The sequence below is a fragment of the Bos indicus genome, chromosome 13, assembly GCF_029378745.1.
Source record: "Bos indicus isolate NIAB-ARS_2022 breed Sahiwal x Tharparkar chromosome 13, NIAB-ARS_B.indTharparkar_mat_pri_1.0, whole genome shotgun sequence".
Taxonomy (NCBI): Eukaryota; Metazoa; Chordata; class Mammalia; order Artiodactyla; family Bovidae; genus Bos; species Bos indicus.
The window spans coordinates 19,746,221-19,759,996 of record NC_091772.1 but is presented as its reverse complement, the minus strand read 5'-3'; the positions used below and the strand labels follow the sequence as shown (position 1 = coordinate 19,759,996).

The window sequence follows — 13,776 nt, the reverse complement described above, 5'->3', positions numbered from 1 at the left end:
AAGAGCTCTTTTGACGTAGGCAAGTTCATTTCATTTCTGACTTCATCTAGAGCTGGATTCAGTGATCCCAAGGTAACAGCCTCTTCTTTTCTCACCCTCTACACATTTCTCAGTGTTATCATTTTGAGGTTAGTGTGAGTTCAGCCTCCTGAAATAGGCCATTTCACTTTAAGTGTATGTTAAACTAATATTGACCTTTCCAAAGTAAAACAAAATCTGGTATTTGTGCTCAAAAGACTGAAACAGCCATAGATGTAGAAAGGAGGGGATTAATCATCCTGGTATTTTTTTCTTGCTTAGGAACTCTCCCTGGGAATTAGTCATTTTTATATATCTTGAAATGAGTGCAAGACAGGCTCTGCCTACACTCCTGAAAAGGAAGTCTGGATCCTTCAGCAAAAAATGTTGAATAATTTGCCCACAGTTGAACCCACACAGCCAGATATGATGTTTGATTTGACAGTGGGTGAAAAAGTCAAGAACCTGAATATCAGGCCTTGGGTGAGAGTATCCAGACATCAAGGTTGGGCAAGTTTAGATTTTGGGAGTGATGCCAGGGATGAGCTGGGAGACAAGTCCAGGGTGGGGTGCAGAGGAGGGGAGCCTGTGGAGGGTGGAAGGGTGAAGGCAGGTGGGGAGTATCAAAGTGGGGAAGCAGAACCAACATCACTACTAAGGACGGAGGTGTGTACATTTCATATGTATGTGCCTGTACGAAATCCACAGACACCAACACCCACAGTTAAACCACTTTCTGGGCACATGCTACGTGGACACCAGCGTGAGAAAGTAAACCTCAACCTCGTTCTTCTCGTCTTCTACCCTGAGCAAACAAACAAACAAAACACCTTATCAAACAATGACTTCATGCACACCTGCAAGTACAGTTAAGATATTTCATTAAGGAAATAAAAATCCGTTGAAGTAGGAAGCACATCAATAGAAAATGTGTAGCTGTTGGGAAAAAAAATTCATATCTTTGAGTTGTTACCCAAGTGAGACATCTGTGCTCAGATTCTGTTGAGTCGTATGCGAGTATCTGAGAAGCTAAATGGGTTTTCAGGGAAATCACCTGGGCTTTTCTCTGATCCTGTGAATTCTGCAGAGTAACTACATTTGGTGTCCCCTTGTCCTTCTGGTTAGAAGGTACTCATGACGGCACATTTTTTTCAACAACCTTTGTAGACAATCCAAACTTTCTACCCTGATGTGCCAAGTAGAAGCCACATACCTGGATCCACTCTCTGTAGGAATCCTCTCCTGGGGTCCACCCATTCTCAGGATAGTGGAGGCGAGAGCGCTCAGCAGACCAGTTGGTGCTGTACTGGGAAGAAGCTGTAATCTGATCAGAGTGGATCTCTCCAGATTCCATGCCCAGAGCTTCCATACATTTGAAGTCTGAAGGGAAGAAACAATGGTCCAAAGTCAGGAAAATGCAGGGGAACCTAAGATGCATATTTTCTTTTTTGACCTGGAAAACTAAAAACTTCATTTTGATGTTCACACAAAATCTTACAAAAGATGACAGCAAGGGGCTTATTGGATTGTAGCACTGATAAGTGCATTTTCACAGCAAGAATTCTTCAAATCAAGGCTACAAAGATCTCATACTTGATTATTTTTCCAACTGGGCTTAGGGTGACACAAATATTATTAGAGATTTTTTAGGAAATGATGGATATTCTGATTTACTTTCAAAGTTAACGTATGCAGATATGTCATATGCATACACATTGAGTTATATTTAAATAAAATTTTACTATTTCCTCTAAGATCTAATAAAAGTGAAAAAGACTCTTTGTCCATTTACAGCTCCTATTTGGTGGGCTGAGTAGAACTTAACTCTCTGTCTTTCAGATTCCTTAACACTGGCACCAAGGCTTCCCCTCTCAGACTCCCCTGTGTTATTCCCCTGCCCTGACCTGGCCATAGTTAATAACACCATTAATTTATCTTATTAATATACAAGAGTATCCATCAGGGGTAAACTGTAGTATCATAGGGTCCCAAAGACCACTACAGTTTTACAGCATAAACAGTAACATTCACAATAATGTCCATGAATCATAAATACATATATTTCATTAGGCCTCATATACTCAACAAAAAATGAAATATGAACTATGATACTGGGAAGTGAATAATTAAGTTCAGGAAAATGTGAATTCAAAGTACCAAAGTGCAAAAAAAAAAAAACCTTCAGAGATTAAAGAGAAGGCTCTCAGCCATCCAGAAAAACCTCAACCAATGAAACTTCTACATTTTCTGTATTTTCCAGCATAATTAATACTGTTTTATGGCATAAAAGATTTTCTTTCACTGGTTTCACACTTTTAAGCTTTAGATTTGTTATTTGGAATATAAAATAGGCACAAAAATACATGAATGAATTAACCAAATAAATTAAGTACAAAGAAGATTTTTTGAAGTTTAATTGGCTTTTCTCCTTTTCTAGTAAGATCTGGTAGAAAAGACATGAGCATATGTGTAAAAGAGGTCTCCAAACTCCCCTGCCTTCTATGCTACATGATAACCTAGCAGCTAAAACTGGAGAAAGCAATGGCAACCCACTCCAGTACTCTTGCCTGGAAAATCCCATGGACGGAGGAGCCTGGTGGGCTGCAGTCCACGGGGTCACTAAGAGTCGGACACGACTTAGGGACTTCACTTTCACTTTTCATTTTCATGCATTGGAGAAGGAAATGGCAACCCACTCCAGTGTTGTTGCCTGGAGAATCCCAGGAGCAGGGGAAGCCTGGTGGGCTGCCGTCTATGGGGTCGCACAGAGTTGGACATGACTGAAATGACTTAGTAGCAGCAGCTAAAACTGATGAAACCCAAATCATTCATTGCTCTTTCAGGTTTTCTCCCTCGGGCCTTTAAAAAAGCTGGAGACGACATCAACTGTGAGCAAAGACTGAGTTAGTCAAGTATTTTAATAAGATACAAAACCATATTACTTCTTTTTTCTTTTATGGAAAGTAATCACAGAAATTGAAACATGCTTCTTTTACATGAATATCCACTTTTATTCATGTAAGAAAGACAAAAACAGATTCTGCCAGGTCTCTCCAAACCAAACTACCATGCACCATCCATTCTCCCTGCCTGCCCATCAGTGAACTATGTTGATACTGACTGATCCTTATTATCAGAGATCGATAACTGTGCTTTCCTGACTCTCAATCCAATACATACCGGAGGGTGCCAGGTAGGTGGTCTGGTCATATTTCATTGTTTCTAGTTCAGTTTTGCCATTTCCCAATTTTTCTCACATAATTTCAGAGGTTTACAAGCAGCCTTCTCACACATAATTTTCTTAAGAAAGCAACCCAAATAGTTCTTTCTGTTGATATTCATATAAACCATTTAAAAGAGAAAGAGAAACACTTGGCACTCCAACTCACAAAACACGTCTTTAGTGTTTCATAGAGCTGCAGGTGTGTGAGGAGGAAGAGCAGAGAATATCTAAGGCAGGGCTTTGCAAGAGGCGTGAATACTGACCTTCTGAAACACTGCTCTGCAGGACACTGTAGTTTGCCGAGAAGCCTTCTTTGGCTATGGCACTGTCCGTGTAGAACAACATGGACAGGATGCCGGACGACGAGAGGATTCGACCTGGTGTCTTCTGCCCACAGTATCGCCCAATGTGCGGACCAACTGCAGAGGGAGAATGCAGAGACCGTGAAAACACCTTTTCTGCTGCAGCTCATGCCAGAAAACCATTTGCAGACATGGGTCCCAGTGGAACCCAGAAGTGTTTTCTTACCCAAAGCAAGCCTTCCCTGGTTAATTGGTTTGCGGCGAACATACTGGATCAGGTTTGTGGAGGATTTTCAAGTGTGCTCAGAAGGAGGGCAATGACAGGCATAACCACATTCCCCAGTGAGCAGGACTGTTTTCAGGAACAAAATCGAAATACTGGCTTCGATTGTAAAGGAGATTTGGGCTGCCAAGTACACCCTGGCATTTATCTCCAAGACCACATGGTACACTCGGTCCAGCACCCAGCAACTCCGCCAGGCTGTGATCACCCAGCGAGGGTTCTTGGAGTTGCCTATCCCCCCTGCCCCCAACCTAGGAGAGGATCCTGGGAAAAGTCCTGGAACAGAGCGGTCCTGGCAACAGTGCAGAACCAAGGTCTGACCCCACCCTGGGTAACCCCCACTTTCTTCCTCTTTCATCTTTGAGTCCTGGAGCCTCGTTATGATAAACATCACAGACTTAGACAAGTGACAGTAGGTGATGTATCTGAAGACTAATAACTGTAATAATTAGCAAATTTACAAACTATAGATACCAGTATACGTACTAGCAAATTGTAATCAAGACAAAGGAAAAATGCCTCTTTCGGATTTCTGTTTTTCATGTCCCAAACCTTAGAGAGGTGACTGCATGGCACTTGTGTCCAGTGGACAAGAGAGGACCCAAATCAGCCATCTGACTGCACACCAGGAAAACAGGCAGTAACGGAGGCAGAGAAAGACTGGGGACACTGACGAACTTGCGATAGAGTCAAATTGTTATTTGGCTTAAACTGGCCAGCCCTTTGTTGAAGTGCTTTCACACCAACTGTGGCAATTCAGCAACTGTAAGTTGCCTTATGGACAATGCAGAAGCCCTCTGGGCTTGGAGAATCTTTTCATTTCCCTGTATAGATCAGCAGTAAGACCAAAAAAAAAAAACACAAACCCCTCCTTTTTCTCTAGAATTTTTTTCATCGCACATATGGTAAAAACATACCAGATGGTTTGGGCTTAGAAGGACAATCTGGTATAGACCATTTTCCCCTCCAAGAAATCCATGGTTCTGTGCATTTCAACTAAGAGTTATTGCTTTGTTCAAGGAGGCACAGTAAGTGGACTTTTCTCTGGAGGGATGGGTCGTGGGCAGGGGTGTGGGGTTCCAAGGCCAGTGTGTGCCACTTAGATGCAGAAGGTGGCCGGTGAGGGCTGGGAGAAGCTTCATGTGTGATCGAGAAAGCGAACCCCATAAGATCTGGCCTACCTGGAGCCTCACGTGCCTGTTGAGTTCCTGGCCAGTGGCTGTCTGAACACCCTGCTCTACAGAGTGATCAAATCCTGGGCTAACAGGTTTTTAGTTCCTGGCCAACCATCTTTAAAAAATAAAAGGAAAGAAAAGGAAAAAAAAACTAAACCAAAGTGGTTGACTATGAGTTAGTGCAAAATGCTAAGTTTGAATAGCTGATAACTTCTCCATGTGCCCAAAGTAATGGATCTGCCAAATTCTGTCACCCTTCACTCTCCAGCACTCAAATATTTGTGTGTGTCAACCGCTTTATTATGAAGAAGACAAGGAGGCTGCTCATTTAGGGGATGGATACAGATGATCCAAAGGGCACCAGAGTCCTGGACAGTGGCTCTGCAGAATGGGGGGAAAAGGTCGTGATAACAGGTTTCCCAGTTGGCAGAAGACAGCCTCTCAGATGAGACTCACTGATTTTTGTTTCTCTCCAGCTTTAATCCTGGCCTCAGATTCTCCTACACCAAGTTCTGGCTCTTGGCCAGGCTTTCTTCATTCTGAATGTGGCCCTGTCACCAATTCAATACTTCCCCCTTCCCCTGAGGGGTGCAAAGTTGCCAGAAACATACACATGAAAATATCTCACTAGAGCCATAAACTCAGGTCTTTGCTTTCCTCAAAAGGAATCCCATTTCTGGTCTGCAGTCTTTATGGGAGGCTTAGAATCTAAATATCTACTTCTGCTTTATTGACTAAGCCAAAGCCTTTGACTGTATGGATCACAACAAACTGCGGAAAACAGGAATACCAGACCACCTGACCTGCCTCCTGAGAAATCTGTATGCAGGTCAAGAAGCAACAGTTAGAACTGGACATGGAAAAACAGATTGGTTCCAAATTGGGAAAGGAGTACGTCAAGGGTGTATATTGTCACCCTGCTTATTTAACTTATGTGCAGAGTACATCATGAGAAATGCCAGGTCGGATGAAGCACAAGCTGGAATCAAGATTGCTGGAAGAAATATCAATAACCTCAGATACACAGATGACACCACCCTTATGGGAGAAAGTGAAGAGGAACTGAAGAGCCTCTTGATGAAAGAGGAGAGTGAAAACTGGCTTAAAACTCAACATTCAAAAAACTAAGATCATGGCAACCAATCCCATCACTTCATGGGAAATAGATGGGGAAACAATGGAAACAGTGACAGATTTTATTTTGGGGGGCTCCAAAATCACTGCAGCCGTGAAATTAAAAGATGCTTGCTCCTTGGAAGAAAAGCTATGACCAACCTAGACAGCATATTAAAAAGCAGAGACATTACTTTGCTAACAAAGGTCTATCTAGTCAAAGCTATGGTTTTTCCAGTAGTCATGTATGGATGTGAGAGTTGGACTATAAAGAAAGCTGAGTGCTGAAGAATTGATGCTTTTGAACTGTGGTGTTGGAGAAGACCCTTGAGAGTCCCTTGGACTGCAAGAAGATCAAACCAGTCAATCCTAAAGGAAATCAGTCCTGAATATTCATTGGAAGGACTGATGTTGAAGTTGAAATTTCAATACTTTGGCCACCTGATCCACTCCTTGGAAAAGACCCTGATGCTGGGAAAGATTGAAGGCAGGAGGAGAAGGGGTCAACAATGGATGAGATGGTTGGATGGCATCACCGACTGGATGGACACGAGTTTAGGCAAGCTCCAAGAGTTGGTGATGGACAGGGAAGCTTGGCGTGCTGCAGTCTGTGGAATCGCAGAGTCAGACACGACTGAGCAACTGAACTGAACTGAGAGTCTATTCATCTTCCCTCACTCTTTCCCCTCATTTAAATTCCATTGTTGTGGTTTCATAACTTTCTTTTTCTTGTGTTTGTGGGCAAACTTTTACAGCCTTAATCCTTGGGGTCGTTCTCGACTGGCCAAAGCCACTGACCTTACCAGGAACACAAGCACACAAGGGAAGCTTGCAGTCATCCCCATCCCCCTCCCCCCGACCAGCTCTGGCTGCCTCCCCTCCCCTCCACCATCACCCAATTCCCCTGGGGATGGCGGGAAAGGGGGTCTCTTTGAAAGAGCAAACAGAAGAGAACTTGTCTAGTGCAGACTCATAATTTAGAGAATCTCCATGACTCACTGGTTTATAATGTTGAAGACATGCCTGGTAAATCTGCCTTCTGTCCTTCTGAACATCGCCCCCGGACACCAGCATGCAGCTCTCTTTAGGAACCCTCAAGACTGGAGAGTGAAAGGCTTTTTCGACTATAATACAAAGAAGTATTGAATTTTCCTGAACAACAGCGAGACCTTAGCCTAGCAAGTTAATGCAATATTGATCTGAGCTGGAGTGGCTGCAGGACCCTGATCTGTCTTGTGTGTGTGCTCATTTGTGGATTTACATGATCGCAGCTCTTGGGTTCCCTACTTCCGTTACGGTGGAGCCAAAGAACAAGGTGATGAATGCCAACTTCCCCATAACAGTATAATTCAAAAATGGAATGCCTGGAGAATTTAAAAAACAGGCATCAGGCTCTCTCTGCGGGGAGAGCAGGCCTACGATGACCATTGCTTCTCAGGTGTGAAGGCAACACTGTATTTGTGCTGCTTGAGAGAGGAAATGGCAAAAGCCCATTCTTTGTATTTTTCCCACTAATCCCTCCATTAATTAGAACCCTATCTTAGAATCAGATAATTTGGCTTTCTGCCACCTTTTTATGAGGAAAAATAGGTAACCATCTACGATAAAGAGGTACTATTAAAATAAGGTATTTTTAAATAAATAAACACAAAAGGGGATCATTTTAAACAGGTACAAGATCAGCCAAGTCTATTTTTCTTAAGGTAAACCTTTTGGTGGAGAATATCTGGATTTTGCAACTTTTCCCCAGAAAAAAGAATTGGCACAATTTATGTCATTTATATTTTGGAAGGTTTATATCACTGATATTTTATATTTATATTGTTGATACTATATATTTATATTTTAGAAGGTTATTTTTAACATAAAATTCCATCTAGCTTTGATGAAGCTTATTCCTAAAATCTTAATAATAATTCCTAATAATTAGGTCACAGAGCATTTCCAGCTCTTTCCCCAGCTTGGATGGAGGGCTGGCTTCATGGGCATCCAGGTGCTGTGAGCTAGGCATTCACATTTGGCCCCATAAGTCAGCACAAGCATCTGCAGGCACACTTCGTTCATGGCTCTGAAACGATGTGTAACTTTCACCAATGACTCCAGAGCTGTTAGTTTGGAATCTATGGAGCTTCAAAGAGACTGCTAGCTGGAGAAGTGGGGTTCACGATGTGCATGTCTCAGATCTCACCTTTTGGAGTAAACTGCTTCTCTTCGAAGTCAAGTTGAATCGCTTTCAATTACTTGTCGTCTAATTCAGTGTCTATGATAAAATGCCGCATAAAATCACTTGATGGGTAAAAGGCTTCAGTGCCTTCTGGTTGTTTTTTTTGGAAAAGATATCAAAGAATAAAAGCGATTTTGCTGGCAAGGAAATCTGTGTGTTGAACTACGATGACAAACATGTTCCTTGTGCCACTGACAAAAAACCCAGGAGGACACACTCTCTCATTTTGCCTAAAAAAAGAGTGCGCTGCAAGGCTGGCATAGACAGGATGAGGTCAGGTGAACAAAAACAAATATACAATCACATTTTTCTAATTCCAAAGCCAGTTTTCTCTAGGAATAAGTCAATTCACCCAAAACATGGATGAATTGCAGGCTGACAACCCATATTGTTAATTGTTCTTTGCTTCAACTCAGTGATTTTCTAGAGCCAGAAAATTACTACTTTGGAAAACCCTTGACACTAATAACAATGCTCTCCTTTCTACATAAGTTGGTTGATTGGACCTTCTTTTCAGATGTCAATTTAAATATAAGTTCTAGAAAAGAAGGCTGCAAATTTGGGTTGTGAACAAATAAACCCATTATTAAATGTTCCAACTATTATTGCAATACTATTATAATATTGTTTTCCTAATTATCGGATTGAATACTTGGAAATCAATCAGAGCTCTGTTTGGACAAATCTCATTACTTAATGAGGGAGTTTCAATAAAATCATCATAATCCTATTTATATGGTTAAATAAAGGAAAGAAGAGACTCAACTAATGATAACTCACCCATTTGCTCCAATGACATAAGCTTTCTCTAAACCTAGATTTTCTCTAGTGCTGTTTACTACTAAGGAACATAACTAAACTGAATGACACTGATCATTTAATGTCATTTCTAAGACAAAGGCAATCTCTTTCACATGATATTAGCTTTCGTTCACAATTTACTTAAATAGTCTTTCTTCCATCTGATAATATCATCTGACTATTTTATAGATAGTTCCAAATCTCTAACTGCATGATTTGTAAGAACTTCTAAGCTGCCCTTTCTGATCTGTGTAGAGTGTGTTCTCCAGAGAAATCTTACTATTAAACCAGACTAAACACAAGACTAGCAATGCAGCTGCAACAAATTATTTGATATTATCTCCCTCTGTTCAGAATTTGGGTGTGTATTTTTGCCATTCACCTTCTAATTCATAAGGACTGAAATGGAAAACTTTAATTTAGCTGGCCACATGGTTACTTCTCCCACCTCCTTCAAATCTAGCTCATTTTCTTCATAAGACCTAACCTGACCACCCTATTTAAAAAATTCCACCCATCTTTCTCTCTTTACCTTCGTTTTTTTCATGCCTTTATTCTATTTTTTCTTCTTTTCCTTTTTTTTGTTTATAGCACTTCTCACCTTCTAACATCCCGTGCACGTGATTCAATTGTCCGTAACATGCACTGTTTATTACCTCATTCCCTCTGATAGAATCTAAATGGGGCATCCATCTTTGCTTTGTTTGCTAAGAGATTACTACAGCACCTGGTACATGGCCGATGCTCACTGAGTATACTTTTTGAATGGACGATGAACTCAGATGATGTGAACAATGTGTACCAAGGATGTGTGCCAATCTGATTTGATTCCCCAAAGATAAAAATTCCCTAGAGAGCAGACAAGGAATCCATCTAAACTAGGAACATCCAAATGCTCTCCTCCTTCCTTTCTGAGATTTCTAAATGTGGTAGCATAGTGGGTGCATAGTTCACTGTGAAAATTTTAGCAGGGACTTAATCTCTCTGGTTCTCAGTCTCTGCATTCGCAAAATGACTGACTTGATTTAATTGATGTCTTAAGAGCTCATCTTCTGATGAGTTTATGAATTAATAACCAGTAGGCAAGTCAATGAAATGAGAAAAATACTTCAGTCAGGAAAACCATGGGTTGCTTCCCATTTTCCCATAGAAAAGGTTATGAGACCTTGCAGAGTCTTTTATGGCCTCTGTTTCCTTATCCACAAAATCAAAGCATTAGACTAGAAAATTACCAAGTCTTTTTAGGCTCAAATATTTCATCACCTCTCTGTATAAAGAAAATTGCTGTTTTTCTTCCTCTTTTGAGCTACTTTTTAAAGTGATGCATGTATATGATGCTTGTAAAAGGATCCCGGGGCCCTTCCCCTAGATCCTTCCCCTTTGGGGTGCTTTGTGCAGTGCTTACCATCGGGGAATCCATCCCAGATTTCTAGCCGGTCATAGCGACAAAACATCCCCCCCGGAGGATTCGAGTCAGGCTCCAGGTCAAAGCTTTCAAATTCCAGGATAATCTCTGACATCTTTGGTGCAAAGATAATATAGGTGCATTCTAAGCTGTTGGGATATTTTTCAGGGAATCCGGGGGACTTTATTATCCCACTAGGCATTGTATAGTTCTGGGAACATTCGGGACCTACGAGTGAAAGAAAAAAAGGAGCAGAGTGAAAATTCCACTTAAATAACCTGGGCAAAGACAGTTTATCTTTCCAATAAAAGCCCACCATTATAATCATTGTCCTAATCACTCATTACTCAGCCTTTTCACAGTGGTGATATATACGGAAAGTCGAGTTCAGATTTATTGCATTCACCTTCGTTTTCCATCTGTGTGGAGCAATTTACAAACTTCTGCTGTTGCAGAGGGGAGAAAAAATGACAAATACAAAATCATGTGGGAACAATGAATGAGTATGCTACAGAAATCTCGACAGAGCCCTCGAGAAATAATTATAGCCCCTTCAATCTTAAATCTTTAAATCTTGAGGCTGACAGCTCTTTATTGGTGAAATAGAACATTTACAAAGGCGAGGGAGAGAATCCAGTGGAGGGAATTTGGGTTTCAGATTCCTCCACCAGTGACTCAGTAATTCTGCCAGATGTGACCTTTGCCTCCTTGACAAACTAAATGTGAAAGGTAATTCGTACATGTACGCAGGGTGAGTGACTCATTCGGAATGGTGTTGACACAGGTGTGCCAGTAAAGTGTGGCTGTTAGTGGGGGCATGATAAACTGGGATGCAGATCCTGTGGCTCCAAGTCACCTGATACCAATGTTGACATCCTAACCTTCCCCAACATACAGTGCAAGAGGGTGTGTGTGTGTGTGTGTGTGTGTGTGTGTGTGTAATGCATATATTTATAATGCGCCATTTAAATGACGGTTCAGTGTTATCAAGACTACAAATTACGGCAATTCGTAATTTAGGTTGGTTCAGAGCATGCACACAGTTATTGCAAGTCAACCTTATGAATACATAGAGGACCACTATTTCAGTTCATGGACTCGGCAGTGAATAGGGTGCTATCCACCACACAACTGAAAATGGCCCCTCCACACAGACTATCAGACTATCCACGCCAGCCTATCAGCTCTGCCCCTTATCGCCACCACAGCCGTGGTGATTGTCCAAGAACTCTTAGGCAGTCTGGTAAACAGAGATGACTTGGCCTTTCTGAATCTCAGGATCCAATCTGGGGATGTTTGGTTAAACCATTCTTTTTGTAAAAGAATATTTACTTATTAATTTGACTGTGTTGGGTCTTAGATGCGGCACGTGGCATTTTCATCGCGTCGTGTGGGATCTCTCATTGTGGCCCGTGGACTATCGAGTTGCAATGCACAGGCTTAGCTGCTCTGCAACATGTTGGACCTTAGTTCCCCGACCATGGATCAAACCCAGGTCCCTTGCATTGCAAAGTGAATTCTTAACCATTGGACCACCAGGGAAGTCCTGGTTCAACAATTTTTCTCCAGGGCCATTGTTGCACTCATGGGGACTCTGCAAGGGCATATAAGGATTCAAGCCCAAATAGGGAAGCTTGTGGAGCTTGTTCTTAACTAAATATTCTTCCAAAGTGCCAAGTACTAAAGGCGACGTGTTTGGTATCAATATACATTAAATTTAACTAACAGATCTCTATTTTTAGTGGTGAGGGCTATAAGTTCACTCTCCACCTCGGTGCATCTGGCAGCATGTTGAGAAAACAAATCAATCTCTTTCTCCCCATGCATATATTCGCCATGGCCCTGGAGACGTAGAAGACTACTTAGTAGATGGCACAATAAACCTGGCCCGTAGAGGTCTGAGTTGAATAGATACCTCCCAAAGCCTTCTACAATGGGGCTCACTGTTCAACACAATGGCTTCAAATGATTATTCAATTCTGGTTAAAAAAATTATTACCAAGTGGCATTTTGCCATGTCAATTTCAAGTAAAGAGATTCTGGAATGTGCTGTATAATTTCTAACATGTTTCTAAGCTATTTGGTGGCATCTGAGATAACAGTAACTATGTCAATTTGTCATTAATTCAAAAGTCATTCATTCATATATAGTTAATCGGGAACCCTTTAGAATTTTATTTCCAAGATGTAGGAACAGAGACCCTGGAGACCTTCAACCTCCTCCCCAGGTCTTTGGCTGGCAAAGCAAACAGCAGAGTTTAATGCAGTTTCCAATATTTTCCCCTTCTTCAAAAGATAAAATTGTACAGTTGAGGTTAAGATTTAATGGAAAAAAAAAATGGAATTAAGGGCGATCTTTCAAAATTAAATAAATTCCAATGCTTTCATGTATATCCTTGTCATGTCAGATTCCTTTGGAAGCTGGCCCAGGTTTTCTCAGGTATTTTGACAAAGGTTGGGGACGTTCTCAGAGAAGGCAGTGGCACCCCACTCCAGTACTCTTGCCTGGAAAATCCCATGGATGGAGGACACTTTCATGCATTGGAGAAGGAAATGGCAATCCACTCCAGTGTTCTTGCCTGGAGAATCCCAGGGACGGGGGAGCCTGGTGGGCTGCCGTCTATGGGGTTGCATAGAGTCGGACACGACTGATGTGACTTAGCAGCAGCAGCAGGGGACATTCTGGGCTTCCCAGGTGGCACCAGTGGTAAAGAACCTGCCTGCAAATACAGGAGATGTAAAAGACGTGGGTTTGATCCCTGGGCTGGGAAGATCCCCTGGAGGACGGCAAGGCAACCCACTTCAGTCTTCTTGCCTGGAGAATCCCATGGACAGAGGAGCCTGGCACGCTACGGTCCATAAGGTTGCAAAGAGTTGGACACAACTTGGCACGCATGCATGGGGACATTCCACGGGGAAGTGGAAGCAAGCTGGATGGAGCACCAAGAGATATGAGTTCCACCGCCTTGCCAACCTGCTGTGTAGCCTTGGTGACCTCGTAATCCTCCTGATCCTCAGATTCTGTGCATCACACATGAGAGTGGGCTTTAGGATTGGAAAATAAAGCCTTTCAAACTCAAAGCTGCTTCTGTAATTTCTTACTTTCTCCATTAGACATCAGAATTTGTTTTAATGGGTTCCTTATTCTTTATTGTACAAGCTTGCCACAGTTGAGGGAGCACTTCCCCCAATGGATGATGGCAGGAGAGGGCTGAGGGATCCCGGGGTAAAC

General features: G+C 42.0%; 1 protein-coding gene across 4 annotated transcripts in view; it reads right to left on the bottom strand.

Moving 5' to 3' along the window:
* The window catches only part of NRP1 (neuropilin 1), a 147,657-nt gene that overhangs the window by 72,020 nt on the left and 61,861 nt on the right, over nt 1-13,776 (bottom strand). For all 4 annotated transcript variants that reach the window (XM_070800772.1, XM_070800774.1, XM_070800773.1 and 1 more), the window contains 3 exons: nt 10,545-10,772; nt 3,505-3,660; nt 1,232-1,398 (listed from right to left, as the gene is read on the bottom strand). In XM_070800772.1, coding sequence (XP_070656873.1) covers nt 1,232-1,398; nt 3,505-3,660; nt 10,545-10,772 — 551 coding nt within the window. The remainder of the gene's footprint in view (nt 1-1,231; nt 1,399-3,504; nt 3,661-10,544; nt 10,773-13,776) is intronic.